Raw genomic sequence first — 15,477 nt, forward strand, 5'->3', positions numbered from 1 at the left:
AAAAAACTAAGTAGTTGGAAAACAGTTCTTTGCAAGCTTATGGGCACAATCACCCTTCTTCAGGCATAGGGAGCCTCTGCTGTTCCGAGATCTCCAGAGCTTTCCAAGAATGAAAGAAGCTAAAAGTGTGACAGGATGTCAGCAAGAATGTAAATAGGTGGAATTAGGAAAACAAAAAGGTAGAGAAGGAAGTGGGGGGAGGAAGCTAAAGGTAAGTAAGGGAGACTCTACAGTAGTAGTTTTCCTAGGCCGAAAAGAGGCGGTCTGTGAAAAAGTAAATAGCTGGAAATTAGAAAGACAAAGGGTAAATAGGAAAGGTTAACAATGTTTACTGCTTTTTACCATTTTGGATATTGATCATGGTGTCCAGAAAAGAAATGCTGGTGTTATCCCCATGAATCGCACACCATTAGTTATGACATACCAACCTTCCCCGGAACCTACATGGAAAATCCTCAAACAATTGCAACCCATACTAGAAGAAAACCCAATTCTTAAAGAGATCTTTTCCAGAACCACCCATCCTAGCCTTTAAACAAGCATCGAACCTCACTAGCCTCAACATCAGAAGCAAACTCCCTATGACCCAAACCATACCTAATGGATCCAGACCATGTCATGACAAGAAAATAAAACCTGCCAACGTATCTCCACCACTCCCACAATAACTATACCCCACAACAGAACCATCACCATTCTTGGATCTTACATCTGCACCTCCAGAAATTTTATATATCTCATCCATTGCACCAAATGCCCTCATGGAAAATATGTAGGAGAAACTGTGTACCAGAATGAATGCACACTGAAAACCTATCAAAGACAAGGGTGTCACACTTCAAAAGGGATGCAGCCAGCCTGGAGAGGGTTCAGGGGAGGTCCACCCACTTGGTGAGAAGGCAGCAGGACAGGCCCTACGAGGAGAGACTGAGGGACCTGAACCTGTTCAGCCTCAGCAAGAGGAGGCTGAGGGGAGACCTGGTGGCCACCTACAAACTCATCAGGGGAGATCAACAGCAAATAGGTAGAACCCTTTTCTCCCCAGCACCACCTGGGGTGACAAGGAACAATGGTAATAAGCTGATGGAGAACAGGTTTAGGTTAGAGATCAGAAGGCAGTATTTTACAGGTAGGGTGGCCAAAATCTAAAACCAACTTCCCAGAGAAGTGGTCCTTGCCCCTACCTTGGGCAAATTCAAGAGGAGGTTGGATGTCTTGTGAACCCAACATTCATTCCTGCCTGTGGCAGGGGGGTCAGGCTAGATGATCTCTTCAGGTCCCTCCTGACCCTAGCTACTATGAAACTATGAAACAAGAATACCCAATTTCCTGAGGGGGCACATTTCTCACAAGAGAACCACCCCCTCTCTGATCTCTCAGTTCTCAAAGGGAACTTACAAAACACCTTTCGTATGTGACCGTACAAACTTCTCTTCATAAATCTACTGGATACAAACAAATCATGGACTCAATATAGACATTGGATTTTTGACACATTACAATCTGCCTAACATCTGATTCACCAGGTACCTGCCAGACCTGACCTTTTACACTCTCCCCACCACCCTGTTCCTCCCCTCCCCTCCTTTTCTACCCGTTGTCTTCCTAATTTCCAGCTATTTACTTTTTCACAGACCTTTTCTACCTTGGAGAACTACCATAGCAGCCTCTCTCACTTACCTGTGGCTTTTTCCCCTCTCTTTCTCTCTCCCCACTTCCCTTCTCTACCTTTTGTTTTCCTAATTTCCACTGATTTACATTCTCCCTGACATCCTGTCACACTTTTAGCTTCTTTCATTCCTTGGAGACCTCAGAACAGCAAAGACTACCTGTGCCTGAAGAAGAGTGATTTAAACACCTGAAAACTTGCAAAGGTGTTCACCTTGCAAATCACCTTGCAAAGAACTTTTTCCAACTACTCAGTTGGCCTAATAAAAGATATCACATCTACCCCAAGAACCTGAACTGAAACTGCCAGTCGCTCATTACAGGTGGAATGTTTACATTAAGGCGCTGCTCATTTAAGCTGCTGAGCAATAAAATAAAATCCCATTTCTCCCTCCTGGCTGAACCCCCACCTCCAACAGAGACTTGGAAGAAGTAGCTCCCACATGATACCAAGCAGCACTCCTGGCAGGCTGCCATTTGTGCTGTTGTATTCAAGACGCCTACTCCTACTCCCAACTGTTAACATATGGAAGTGAAGTAGTCTCCAGGAAAAAAGACCTATAATGTTCCTGTTGAAAGATTTCATCCTATGTTGGTGCTTACCCATATGGGCATGCAACATATTTTCACTTGCCAACTCTGTATCTTGTTGTACAGTGGGCCTATACAGCTTATTTTGTCTGCACATAGAATCAATGGAATGAACTCCAGCTTCCAAGTCTTATGGCATCATTATACATTCTCGAGAAGTTCTCAGTTCTCAGGAAGTGATTCCTTATTCCTGGACATAACCAGAAATAAGCATGTAGGGTGCTGATTTATTTATTTTTTTATTAGCAGTGGATAATAGTCTTGAGGAAGTTACCCTTTCACATGTACCTCCTACATTTGCGAGGCCTCTCCCAACTATACAGTGGGGATTTGAAATCAATAATCCAAAGGAAGTTCATAATCTAGGGCCAAGCTCCTTATGTAAAACAGCCATTGAGTTCCATACTGATTTAGACCAGCTGAGTATCTACCCTGCAATATTCCCTAAGTTTTTGTAACTCAACGTCTTCTCCATCACACATATTACTGAAAGAAATCTCTCTAGTACATCCCTCAGCCTTTAATGCTATTGTGTAGGGATAGAATTGTCCTGCTCTATGGCTATGGTACAACTGCACCCAGCATCTTATGTTCAGTTCTGGGAAGGTCACTACCAGAAAAATAGTGGCAAAATGGAAGGACCTGAGGGAAAACGTGTAAAAATGACCTAAAATCTAGAATAATGGACTTTTATGGGCAGAGAAAATGAATTAAATGGCTCTAGCGTGGTGATGCAAAACATAATAAAACTCTATATTTGAAAGGTCTAAACCAAAGAGTAGGAAGAAGAATGGCAGGAGGTAGAATTAAGGGTGCAAAGAGTGTTAATAGCATGAAATGAAGAGAAGGGGAAAAAAATCAGTTAAAACTTCCTTTAAGACTGTGGAGCAGCTTCCCAATGGAAGAAGTAGAAATCCTGCTGCTTGGAACATTCAAACCTCAAGTTTGCAAAACACTAACACACACAATCAAGAGCAGTTCCTACACTGGCATGCAAAAAGACTGGCTGACTTAACTTTTCCATATGGAACATCTATTATTCTGTGCTGTGGGATTTATATTTGAAAGATGATGTCCAGCAGTACACAAAGCTAAATAGGGATGGAAATGTATGCCTGAGAAATGCTTTCATTCACATTTTTTCAGATATTATGCTCTGCTGTGCAGGTTTGGAATCATACATTTTTAAACATGTTCATCCCAGGTAACTGGGTAAAACATCAATGTTAAACTATATTACAATGCATTTCTCAGAGTCCATGTTAACATCTCACTATACATTTCATATTAAAGTCACATGTACAGAAAAATTGCTAATGTTCCACGACTCTCACCTGCAGTTCCAGAGAGTTCCACACTTAAGGTTTGTTCAATAGTCTTGTTCTCAAATGGGGAACCCTTGGGATCACTGGAAGACAGGGCACATTTATAAAAACAAGCTGAAATGGAGTTGCTGTAGCCAAAACGTATTGAAACCCCTTCCCTTGCATAAACTTTTACACTTCTTAATACTTACTTTGGTGACTCAGGTGTCAAAGGAAGTGATAAACTTGTTGGTTTGGCTGAAGACGGAAAAAAAGAAACCAGTTATGAAATACTTGAAGACTCCGAAAATTTTATTAACATTTTTTGTTTCTATCAGTGCTGGAATTCTACCTGAGCTCAGTAAGGATAAACTCCAGTAGTTTGAGAAAGTACTTCAGTATATCTTGTGGATAAATAACAGTAATATTAATCCTGAGCCCTTGTTGCTGGCGTACAACACTCCTTTACATTAATTACTATACCTCTGAAACATGATATAAAGCCTCAACACTAGGATCCTTTAAAAAATAAAACACTTTATGTTAAAAATCAGAGAGGAAATAAACAGAACATTCTGTGGAAGTGTTATTTCTCTTACATTTAATTTAGACTACAGTTCACGTTTTATTTGGAAATGAGAGCAGCAGAATAACTACAAAGCAACAGAACGTTATGAATATTCAGTTGATTTTACTTCTACAATATACAATTTTATATACAGCACTGAGAATAGGTCGTTTTTGTGAGGCCAAAACTCAACCAGCTATAATCTAATTTTTTTGCAAATTACTCTGACAAGCTGCAGACATAATCACAGATGGTTAAAATTGGGGTTTAGCTCCCAGTGCTAAAGTCCTGATGTAAATGAACAAAGAGATGTATACAATGTTATTTGTCAATACACCTCTTCTATAGTTTTCATTTGTTCAAATTATCCTTTTCCACAGCAAACCAATATCTAAAATATTTTTCAGTCTCCCTTAAATTGTGAATAAAAATGTTTAAAAACTAAACATACTGTCATTTCAAAAGTTTAATTTTCAGAGGTGGTGTTGATATTTAACTGTAGAACATGTGCATCAAGTACAACTATAGGGTATTTGGTCTACAAATTAATTATTTAAAGCCAACCTTTCCTCTCCAACACTCCTGCACTGCAGATCTTTTATCCAGAATGTCACTATAGTACATTTTGTATTCACTCCAGGCATGGCACTCCCATTGACATAAAAAAATTGTATATGCAAATTGATCATATTTTTTAAGCTCTAGAGAATTTCCAAAGAATTATTTATTTATTTATTTTAAATTAAACTAATTCTCAGGAGTCTGGCATTGTTTTTTTCTTGTTATGAAAGTTAAAGAAGAAAGATCTGGTACTTTCATGCACCTTCTTCAGAAGCCGCAGTCAAAGAAAGGTTGTATGTCTGATCCAATATAGCTGTCGCTACGTACAAACTAAAAGGCGTCTATAAGATGAATAGACTTTACTACACATACATGTTCATTAGACAAAAAATTGTGCCTACTAATACTTGCCCAATTACGAATATCTAACTGTAGCTGTAAAGTGGCCATGGGATGCCAAGATTATTTTTAGCTTTAATGGCAATGAGTAGAAACTACATCTCAGAGAAGGGCTGCTACTGAATTTAACATGGTAAAAACTACATGGAGCTTACACTCAACATGTTTTCTTCTTTGGAAAAAAGCCCTTGAGTTCCACTTGGCTTTTTGAAAGATGAGGTGGAAAAATACAGTGCCATGTACATCTGTGACAGAGATGGGAACAGAACTCAAAATAACTCTTGGGCCACCTCCAGACGATATAGTTGTTGCAGGTTAAAAGTGAGCACCCCACAATTTTTTTGTAACATGCCAGTCATTCAGGCAAGTTATTCCACAATAAAAATGGCAAACCAGTGACAAAGATATCCCACATCTAATATAGAACATCTTTGGGCCTAGTTTCTCTCATGGTTTGATCTAAACGTTTGATGCATTAAAACCCCGCTGTGCAGCCCAATCCCTCATCTGCACCTAGGGATGCACCAAGCTGCCACTGGCACATATGCTGCCAGCAGCACACCACTCATCCTCAGCTGTACGTGGCACCAGGTGACCAACACACATGCAGCCAGCTGCACATCAGCTGTAGCTCTAGTAGCTCCCTGACCCACAGGATGTGTGCATGCCATTTTACAGTGCACAACATGAGCAGCTGTGAATTGGGGATCTTCCTGACCCACAGCCACCTGTCCTGTGTCCCTCTAAACTGTTCCTGATCCCCAGCCCACCCACAGATGGGTGATTCCAAGCAGCAGCCCGTGAAGGATTGGAATCTGACAAGTTTTATGATAAATCTGAAAAATTGAGTATTCTGCTGTGCATGTGTGGCATGGCAGGACCTGTGAGTTTTGAGATCTGTAATAAAGTTTCTCAGGACAAAAGTAATGACTGGCTGGGGCCTCAGTTCCATGCTTTGACATTAATTAGATAGTTTCATAGTTAGTATGGTCGGAAGGGACCTGAGCAGATCAAGTCCAACCCCCTGCCATGGACAGGAAAGAATGGTGGGGTCAAATGTCCCCACTAGGTGATTATCTAGCCTCTTTCTGAAGACCTCCAGGGTAGAAGCGAGCACCACTTCCCTTGGAAGTTGGTTCCAGATCCTAGCCGCCCTGACTGCAAAGTAGTGCCTCCTGATATCTAGCCTGAACCTACTCTCAATCAACTTGTGGCCATTAATCCTAGTTACTCTGGGTAGTGCTCGGGGGAACAGGGCCTCTCCCATTCCCTGCTGGTCCCCCCTGGTAACTTTATAGGTGGCCACCAGATCCCCTCTCAGCCTTCTCTTGTGGAGGCTGAACAGTTTCAGGTCCCGTAGCTTCCACTCATAGGGCCTGCCTTGCTGCCCCCTGACCATACGAGTGGCCCTCTTCTGGACCCTCTCGATGCGAGAGGCCCTCCTCTGGAGCATGCAAGTGGCCCTCCTCTGGACCACATCTCTCCTGAAGTGTGGCGCCCAGAACTGGATGCAGTACTCCAACTAGGACCTGGTTTAAATCACAATTTTGCATTTTCCTCCAGGCAAGAGAACTGTGGTGATGGGGGTTGGGGGCTGGGGGAGAGAACACATGCGGGAGGGTGCCACAGTCTGGACATGAAAATGGTGCTCACCACCATGATTGGGCTACAATAATAGCGAGCTGGGCCTATGTTTTAAATCAGGCGCTACAGATAGTGCTGATCCTCACACTGCTCTGTAATCATTTAGCAATCTATTTATTTTTATGATAATCATTAATGTTTTGTACTGAATTTTACTATTGCAATTGTATTTTTAATATCTATTAAACTTCACGTGCATTTATTATTCCTCATAAGTTGAAAATATTCAAGATAAAAAAGATCAAGTTTCCTCATGTCCAAATTTCACTGCAAATCTACAGAGGACCCTAAGCTCACTGCATCTGTGGACATTCCTATAAATTCAGAATATGTTTAGGACACAAACCCTAATGGAAAATCTCATTTGACTCATCCTCTATGACTTTCCCAAGGAAGCACAAATGGAACTTGAAAGGAAGTTGCAGGCTCAAGTCTATAGTAGGAGCAAAACATTTTTGACAAGGCTTGATTAAAAATTTGAGAAAAATACCCCATCTGGATGCATTTGTTTTTCAAGCTGAAAGCTCCACACTGCTCTTGTCCTTACATTAAATATGTCTGCTATTGTGAAGATAAAGGAAGCAATTTGGGGCAATAGGTGCCTTAAATTAGATCCTTAGGTGCATACATAGGATTCCTAAATAAAGATTAGGAGCCTAATTTTTTTCCCTCTGGAAAATACAGGTTTAAGAGCCTAATTCTGCTCACCGATAGCAATGGAAACACATCTGTATAATACAGCAAAATTCAGCTAAAAATTACACTGCAGGTGGCTGGAGATTAAATTGCAGAAATTCAAGAAAAAGAATCTGGAAAAGGGAATTAAATGTTTACAACTTCACAGCAATAAAGCTAAAGCAACAGCCATCACAAAAACTCCAGTAAACCCCCATAAGCTACAGGAGCCATCAAAGACCTACCTCTCTGGTCAGCTTTTAGGGTCAGTACAGATTATCACACCTCCTGCACTGAATTGCTTCTGCCCAGCTGCAGAAGCAAGACCCATATTATCCCTGTACCATCCAGTGCAGTTTTGCACAGAAGCAGCTTGCTAAAACCAGCCAGAAGGAGTGGCAGTTGGCATTAAGGAAGCTCTAGGGGCAGTTAGATTTCTTTCCTACAATAAAAATAGTTATGTGAATTTGAAACCTTAATGGGGAAAACCACACTTAGGAGGTCAGAATATATAGCTGGGAGAAGGGAGAAAAGGGGGGAATGTATTTTTTAAATATACCTCAAAATGGTCTCAAAATGAGGTTGGGGGAGTCGATTTAAAACTGTCATTTGAAAATATTTCTGTGCCTGCTGCAACACATCAGAGCAGCAATCTTTGGGTCAAATTCTGATTTCACTTACAGCTGAGTAAATTACACTTATTTCAATGGTAATCTTCCAGATTTATATGAAAGTAACTGAAAGCAGAATCTGGCCACCTTGGAAGCAGTGGCAGAACATAAGGAAGCATATTTTAAAGTAACAGTAACTTTAAATAAGCTCCCTTTGGGCCCATAAGTTTATAGAGCTTTTCTTTATCTGGGGGAGGAGGAGGAATTGGAAGAAAGGCAAGGAAAATGTCTGCCAGGAGAGGGTTTTTAAGTTCTTGCATCTATGCCTCAGAAGCCACTTACAATACAGCCCAACTCTTTATACATTGCAGGATATTAAAAGTCAACACAGATGTTTAGTTTTGACCATAAAGAAATTTACAGAGAGAGCAGGGAGAAGGGGGGTAGGGGTCAGGATGGCTTCCAAACCTTCAACTACTTACAAAATAAAAAAAACAAACTGATGTTCTAGCCGTAATAAGAATGTCACATTTACTGCCTTTTCAGTAGCAGCAAGATCACTATTTATTGTCTCTTAAGGAATACATGGCAAGTTAACAATGCCTTCATTTTTACTTTGGTAAAAAAAGCAGCTCGCTAATGAACTGGCTTGCCCAGCTTGTTCAGGGGTATCATTATTTCTTAGTGATACAGTGCTCTATATGTAAGCCTGAGGGCTCAGTATCTGTTAATTTTTGAATGTTGGCTAAAATTTTAGGTTTCTTTTCTGGGATTTGTAGGAACTTTTAAAAATCGTCCATAAACTAAAAAAAGTGATGTTTAACTAACCTAACTGTACTGCCTTTTACTTCTCTCTATATCAAGGAACTTCTGAATTTACAGCATAGAGACACTAAGGGAAAGAGCAGAAGTAACATTGGGTTTTACTGTTTTCATAGTCATTGCATTTCAACTTCCTACCATTAATGCTGCTGCCAAAATTATGTTCCTTAGTTCCAGGCCTACCTTGCAAATGATGTGCCTGAGAGTGCAGTTGGGGCCTCTTTTTGGAGTTGCATTTGTCTTTGCTGCTGTTCCTGTTCTCCGTTGGTTTGGTCTGAGGAGGGTCATCATTTGTAGTCAGATACTTGAGAAGCTCAGAGCAGGGACGTCTTTGTGGCTTCTGCTGTTGACAAATGCTCTTTGCTTTATTGCTCCATGAATTCTCGGTCTTAAAAACAAGGCATAATAAAAAAAAGAAAGCTAAAATTAGAGAATGTGAACCCTATCAAAATGGATATAGTTTTCTGAAGAGATGAGATTTTCAATGAAGTGTTCAGTGTAAGTGTACTAGATCTATGAGCTGTGAATAATTGTTTGCAGAACAAGGAAAGAAAACTACATTTAAAATTCCTAAATGACATTTATGCAGCTTTTTATTTCATTTCTCCTACATTTCAATGTTCCTACTCAGCAACATGTAACTAACAAGACCCTACAGCACCTTTACTGTGAACAAGAAAATAAACTAGTTTAAACCTTAATTTGTGGCTGATTACTTGAGCCCAGTATTCACAATTCTCTTAAGTACACCTAAATGCTCCGTTTTCAGTTACAGTGAATGGCAAGACAAACATTGTTTAATACAGCCTGCTAACAGAATTATGTCATTGCCAGCATCCTATCCAATTAATGGCTGATATAGACCTTTTGCTGGGATTCCAGTGCAGTTTTTCTTAAATTAGACAGCTGGTAAAATGGCAACCCTGCATTTTAGAATCACTCAAACATCAGCCCCACAACAAATTTTATTGTATCCCCTATATATATAAAGTGGGCAAAGAGAAACAAAGGGACTAGCAGCTAATTCTGCCAAAAGCAAAGGCATAAATGAACTACTCACAACATAAAGGAGCTCCAGTTATTTTTTTTCGGAACCTAGTCTATAATCTGTCCGCATTTTTTAAAGGAGTTGCAGGATGCAAGGCAGATTAAAACTGAACATATACAACTACTGCTTATTTGATTGCTGAAAGGAAAAATGACTTTGTTACATTTTTTAAACCTTGTTACATTTTTTAAACCTTGTTACAAAGATTAAGTTTGTACCTTAACAACCACAGGGCTTGTTCTGATCCTGTGATTAGTGTTTGCATGGTTTTGTGTGCTGAGACCACTGCATTCATTGTAATTTAGCTGAGTGTTGGCTGGAGCCAGCAAGAGCTTCTTAAGCTACAAACATATCAGGGAAGGGGAGGCGGAGGGGGAAAGAGAAAAGTTATGCATCTTTAAGGATTAAAATAACTTATCTGCATTTTTTGCATAGTTACTTAAAATCAGTTACATCAATCTCTCAAGCAGTGTACAATAACACAGAACAAAGTGCTTGATAATCCCCAGAGCACAAAAGTCTGGTTTCCTTGTATTAGTTTGCTGGGGTACTTCCTTGTCCTGTACTACAGTAAATTACAAAGCAAAAAGAAATGGTGATTGCTTTGGTTTTCTATCAAGTGAGGAACCTCCTCAACAGAAGACTGGGTAAAATCTTTTAAGTTAAGGATCTGAGCTTGTTCCTGCCAAAGCAATGACAGCAGAAGCAGCATCAGATCTTCACGCTGTTTTTGCAAAGATACATGATGGGTTTGCGTCATACTTCAAAACTCACTCCAAGTCCACTGACTTCAGTAGAAGTTTTCCATTGATATCACTGGACACTGAGCTTTGAGTGAGGGTAAGGACACACATACATTTGGAGGCATTTCAAAAAGGGAACATTTCACAAGGGCAGCACCTGTTGTGTTATTATTGTTACATTTGGACAAGCTAGGAAGGACACAAAGGGCGCATTCCCATGAGTGGGAACATGTGTTTCCCTGGGGACAAACAGCAACACAATATGTGCCGCTGCTACTTGTCCCTGTGGAACGGCTATGCACATGCACTCTGGCACGTGGCATGTTGCTCCAAGTGGGGTAAGGGAGGCTGAGGCTCCGGTTTCAGGTGCCACACACTGCTGCCACATGCACCACCCCATTTTTTTAGGCACAGGTTTTTTTTACACTGGGATCTCCTGGTGTCAAAAACTCCCCCCACACTGCATGTGTGGCACATGCGGTGTGCGGCACCACAGACAGGTCTGTGACACCGCATACCACACATGCGTGCTCGTTTGGACGCGCCCAAATGTAGCAAAACCACTCCAAATTTAAAGTGGGAGTGGTTTTGCTACACTTGTATTGTTCCAACTTGTTGACATGTAACAATCAGAACATGACAGTTGCTGTCCTTTTGCCCTGTTCCCCTTTCAAAAGAGCTCCAAATGTCCATATCCAGATATATAAATCTCAAAATCATTGATATTTTGCAATTTATACAAGACAATGTGTGGGGAGTATACACCACAACTGTTTGTACTGTGCAAGAATGCTAAAAGTGGAGACTCCCCCTTTGCCCTTCCATTAAGCACCAGGCCCATTAATGGGTATCTCCTTACACATTATTGAAAGTGACTTCTACACATACACTATACTAAAACAACCAAAAAATGAAACCCAAATTAAAAATACTGCTATGACTTAGGTGAATATAATGATAAGCAAGTGTCATTCACTAGAACAAGAACATCAAACAATTCCTCTTTGAAACATTTTTAATATAAGCCCTTAATATTAATTCTAAGATTATAGTCACATCTAAGTTATAGCATTTGACTGGATTCTCCTTTGGTTTCAGTCTAAATGAAAAGTCCAAACCTTACTGTGACTACATCATACCCATGCAGCGGGTAGCCAGAGGCACATCCAATTCCTGTTAAACAGTAGGAAGGATTCTTACTAGAGACGGCTCTTCTGCCTCCTGAGCTGGAGGGGTGCCGTCAGGGATTGGTGAAGGGCTAGTATCATTTTCATTGGTCACTTCTCCATCTGTCAGTGCATCAAATGAAGGCAATCCATCCTCATCCACAGGGATACTGTCCAGCGTCTCTGTGAGAACTGCCAGCAAGTTTGCCTCATTCTCTTCATCTATCTTCTGTATGAAGGGAAACATAGAAACAGATAAAAGAGACATGAGGAATAATGTGCTCAATTGATATATTAAAAGTAAGCACCTCAGCAAAATTTACAATAGCAACCTAAAATGATATCTGACAAGATATAATTATTGACAATGAAATTACCCATTTCCACATTTGGTGATTTAGTGAGAAGAATCTGTTTGCCTCTGCATTGCATCTTTCCAATTTACTTTTTTCCCTAGTTGTTTTTTAAAAACAGCAACCCTACTTCCCCATTATTAACAACTATAGTTAAATTATCACGTAGGGACTGCATTACCGAATGCACCTAAGTTACTGACATCTAATGAAGCAAGCACTGCCCGGGCTGTCTCTTTCTCTCTCTCTTCAGCACTGAGCACCAGTTAATTGACCTGACAAAATTACAAGAATCACAGAATAAGACAGCTAATCAGAAGACCAAAATGTATTACTAGGAGAAATTAGGCAAGTCTTTATCGTGTATGCAGCTAGTGTAATGGACAAATTTCCCTTCCTCACCTCTGAACATTCTTGGTCCAAAAACAAATACAGAAGTCCCCATTTCTAAACATTTTGACATAAGAATAGCAATCAATGCTCATAATATGAATGGCACACTCTTGGGTTCTTTTTAAACAAATGTATTAGGCAGGTTGCCTTTGAAGTTTGTCCTTTCCAGTTATGTAGTTTGAGTGCTGAATGTAACTATTGTATGCATTTATCTAATTCAGACTGCAATTATAAAAAGCAGATTAATTCCTAATCAGATGTGGCTGTTATGCTAATTTATATTAGACACCTTATTTCAGTAGTAACAGGCCTTGCTTTTGTCAAATCAAGTAAATTTAAATTCCTTTAATTTTTTTTTTTTTAATGGAAAACATTTCCTAATATCCATTAATACTTGGTTCTGAATAGAATGCTTGGAAAACATTGTTTCCCAGCACCCTCTGCCCTCCACCCCAAATTTTAAATATTTTGTATGTATAGAGATATTGTCACAGCAGTTATTGTTGGGAATCTCATCCCAGTCATGCTAAAGTCAATGAAAAGACTTCCATTGACTTTAGGGAGTCTTTGATTCAAATCCCACTGAGGCCAATTGGGAGTTTTTCAACTGAATTTAAAGGGAGCTGATTAGGCCCCAATGTACACCATGAAAAAGTAACCTGAGCAAGCATTTTCTAGGGTTTTAACAGTTTAGATGTACAATAACAGTAAGGAACAAATAAGCACTGAAATATAAAATACCAGGAAGTCCTTAAAATACCTTTCTCCATAAAAAACAGTAAATCCAATAATCCAATAGCAAAATATTGCCAGCTAACCTTTTGGAAGAGAAAGCAGTGATGTGTAGTCTAAGTACATTCACACTGTATACCCGTCTTTGAACAAAGCAGCATTTGAGCACACTCTTCTTTCAAGAATCTTAAATAAAATAGCTCTGCCCATTGTTTAAGGAGCAACAATTAAGATAAAGCAGAAAGCTTCCTGCTGCTTGCAACAGCAGCTTAGAAGAGAAACTGTATCATGAAAACGAAGAAGACTGAACAATGCTTAGCCACCGAGAAGAAGAATCCTATGTTTAACAGCAGTATCTAGTGAGTCCTGTCATAACAAAAGAAACAAGTACACCATCAGCAAGACAGCAGAATCATAAGTGTAAGCATAATTCACCAGTTTAACTCAGTTGTTAACTGAAGGAAAGTGGAAGAAGAGGAGAGATGGAAACCAAGTTTTTGAGTAGAATCCTGCTCTAACAAGTTGCACTGTTGTAATAAAGCAGCAAAACAATGGTCCCGATTCTGGCAAAATATTTAAAATCAGTTACTATGCAGAAGTCTTATGCCAGTTAACAGAATGAAAACTTTTCCATCAAGTGTTTAAACCGACTTACAGAAATCTATAGTAGACAGATAAGTGCATTCTATACAGCAGTTTGAGAGTCTACCGAGGTGGGGTGAATGCCACTCCTAAGCTCATTACCCCAAGCAATCCCAGTAGCATTCTCCCTGCTTGACCACTAGCTCTGTGGTCAAAATGCCTCTGGGGGTTTTCACTGGTATGTTGCTCCTCCACCCACACCCCACCTCCATTCTGTACACAGCAGTCTACCAAACCCACAGCAATGCCCCAAGTGTTACTATTTCTGACCAGGAATGCCGTCTTTAATAATACAATGCTAGAAGAAACCCCGATATTTGCTATTAGCTGTTTAGCTCTCATGCTTTAAACAGACATTCAAGCGCACTGACATTCAGGAACAAAGTTGAGTGGACACTGGCCCTCATCACAGCAATTTCAATTAGTTTTGTACAAGTTTCAACAATCAAACACCCCAGAGAAAGCAAAGGATGTGACAAAGAGGACTCTGTTAAACAATTAATGTCACTTTCCATTATTGCTTCAGTCCCAATTTACAGAGCAAATAAATCAGTCACCACAGATGAAGCACACTAGCTGGCTAACACATGTCTGTTCACAAACGACATGGCAGCAGGAACACATTAGTCAGGAAAATGACATTGCAAGATAACCTTTAGAAGGTTTAACTATGCTATTGCTTCTAATTGTCCTAAATTACTGTTTATAAAGAAACATATTTATTAGAGACAGAAGAAAGGGTGTTGAGAGGAGATGGCGACAGTGAGATGGAAGAGCAGATCAACATCTGAGTAATAATCACTGAAGCAGCAACTCTCTGGTTCACTATCACAGCCTGAGTCGTAGTGTTGACAGCACTGGGGAGAAGCTATGCAGCAGCCAAATGCAGTAAATTTCACCATTTCAGCCTTCCTACTTACGAGGGTTATTTTTCCATACTGGCTTCTGACCTACTAATTTAAGAGAGCCTCATCCTGTGAGCTGCTGGGAACCACTTCAAGGCACTAAGCACCTTAAATTCCCTGGGTGCTCAGAGGAAACTGAGACTGCTCAGCACACTACAGGAGGCAGCCAGCAGCAGCCGCTCGCTGACGGGAGCCCGTGCGTTCCAAACAGGGTAACATGAAAACTGTACTGACTTCCTTTTCAATCAGGAGCTATTAAGTATCAAGAAGAACTACTTAAATGGACCGCAGCATAGAAGAAGATGGAGCAGTGGATGAGACTGTTTGACAAATATATGCAAATATGGCATTTTGGAAAATGCCCTGCAATGACTGCTTATCACTGTAACCTGTTAAAGTATTTGCTGCAAGTAGAGATGTGCTCAAAGGTAGATTGAAAAAAAACCAGTGGTGACCAGAACATGTCTGGCCCCTGCATGTGTTCATCTCTGGTGGAGCTAGTCATAAATGCAGTCCCTCACCACATCTGAGGTTGTAAACTGGTTTAATTGTCTCTGACAGTGCTGGGCCGGCACCACATGGCCTGGGAACATTCCCCTGTGGGCTCCACCCATCATCACAGCCATATGGTGGTGAGGGATTGAGGGGGGGG

The 15,477-nt window shown here is 40.4% G+C and overlaps 1 protein-coding gene across 1 annotated transcript in view; it reads right to left on the reverse strand.

Annotated features, from left to right (window-relative positions):
- PPARGC1A (PPARG coactivator 1 alpha) overlaps positions 1-15,477 on the reverse strand; it is a 108,387-nt gene that overhangs the window by 39,337 nt on the left and 53,573 nt on the right. Inside the window, exons 3-7 of the mRNA XM_019526364.1 lie at positions 11,835-12,029; positions 10,110-10,232; positions 9,027-9,231; positions 3,776-3,821; positions 3,594-3,667 (exon numbers count right to left, since the gene is read on the reverse strand). Of these exons, the coding sequence (XP_019381909.1) occupies positions 3,594-3,667; positions 3,776-3,821; positions 9,027-9,231; positions 10,110-10,232; positions 11,835-12,029 (643 nt within the window). The remainder of the gene's footprint in view (positions 1-3,593; positions 3,668-3,775; positions 3,822-9,026; positions 9,232-10,109; positions 10,233-11,834; positions 12,030-15,477) is intronic.

This window comes from Gavialis gangeticus, unplaced genomic scaffold (assembly GCF_001723915.1).
Source record: "Gavialis gangeticus isolate Ggan-Ray unplaced genomic scaffold, GavGan_comp1, whole genome shotgun sequence".
In the NCBI taxonomy this organism is placed as follows: Eukaryota; Metazoa; Chordata; order Crocodylia; family Gavialidae; genus Gavialis; species Gavialis gangeticus.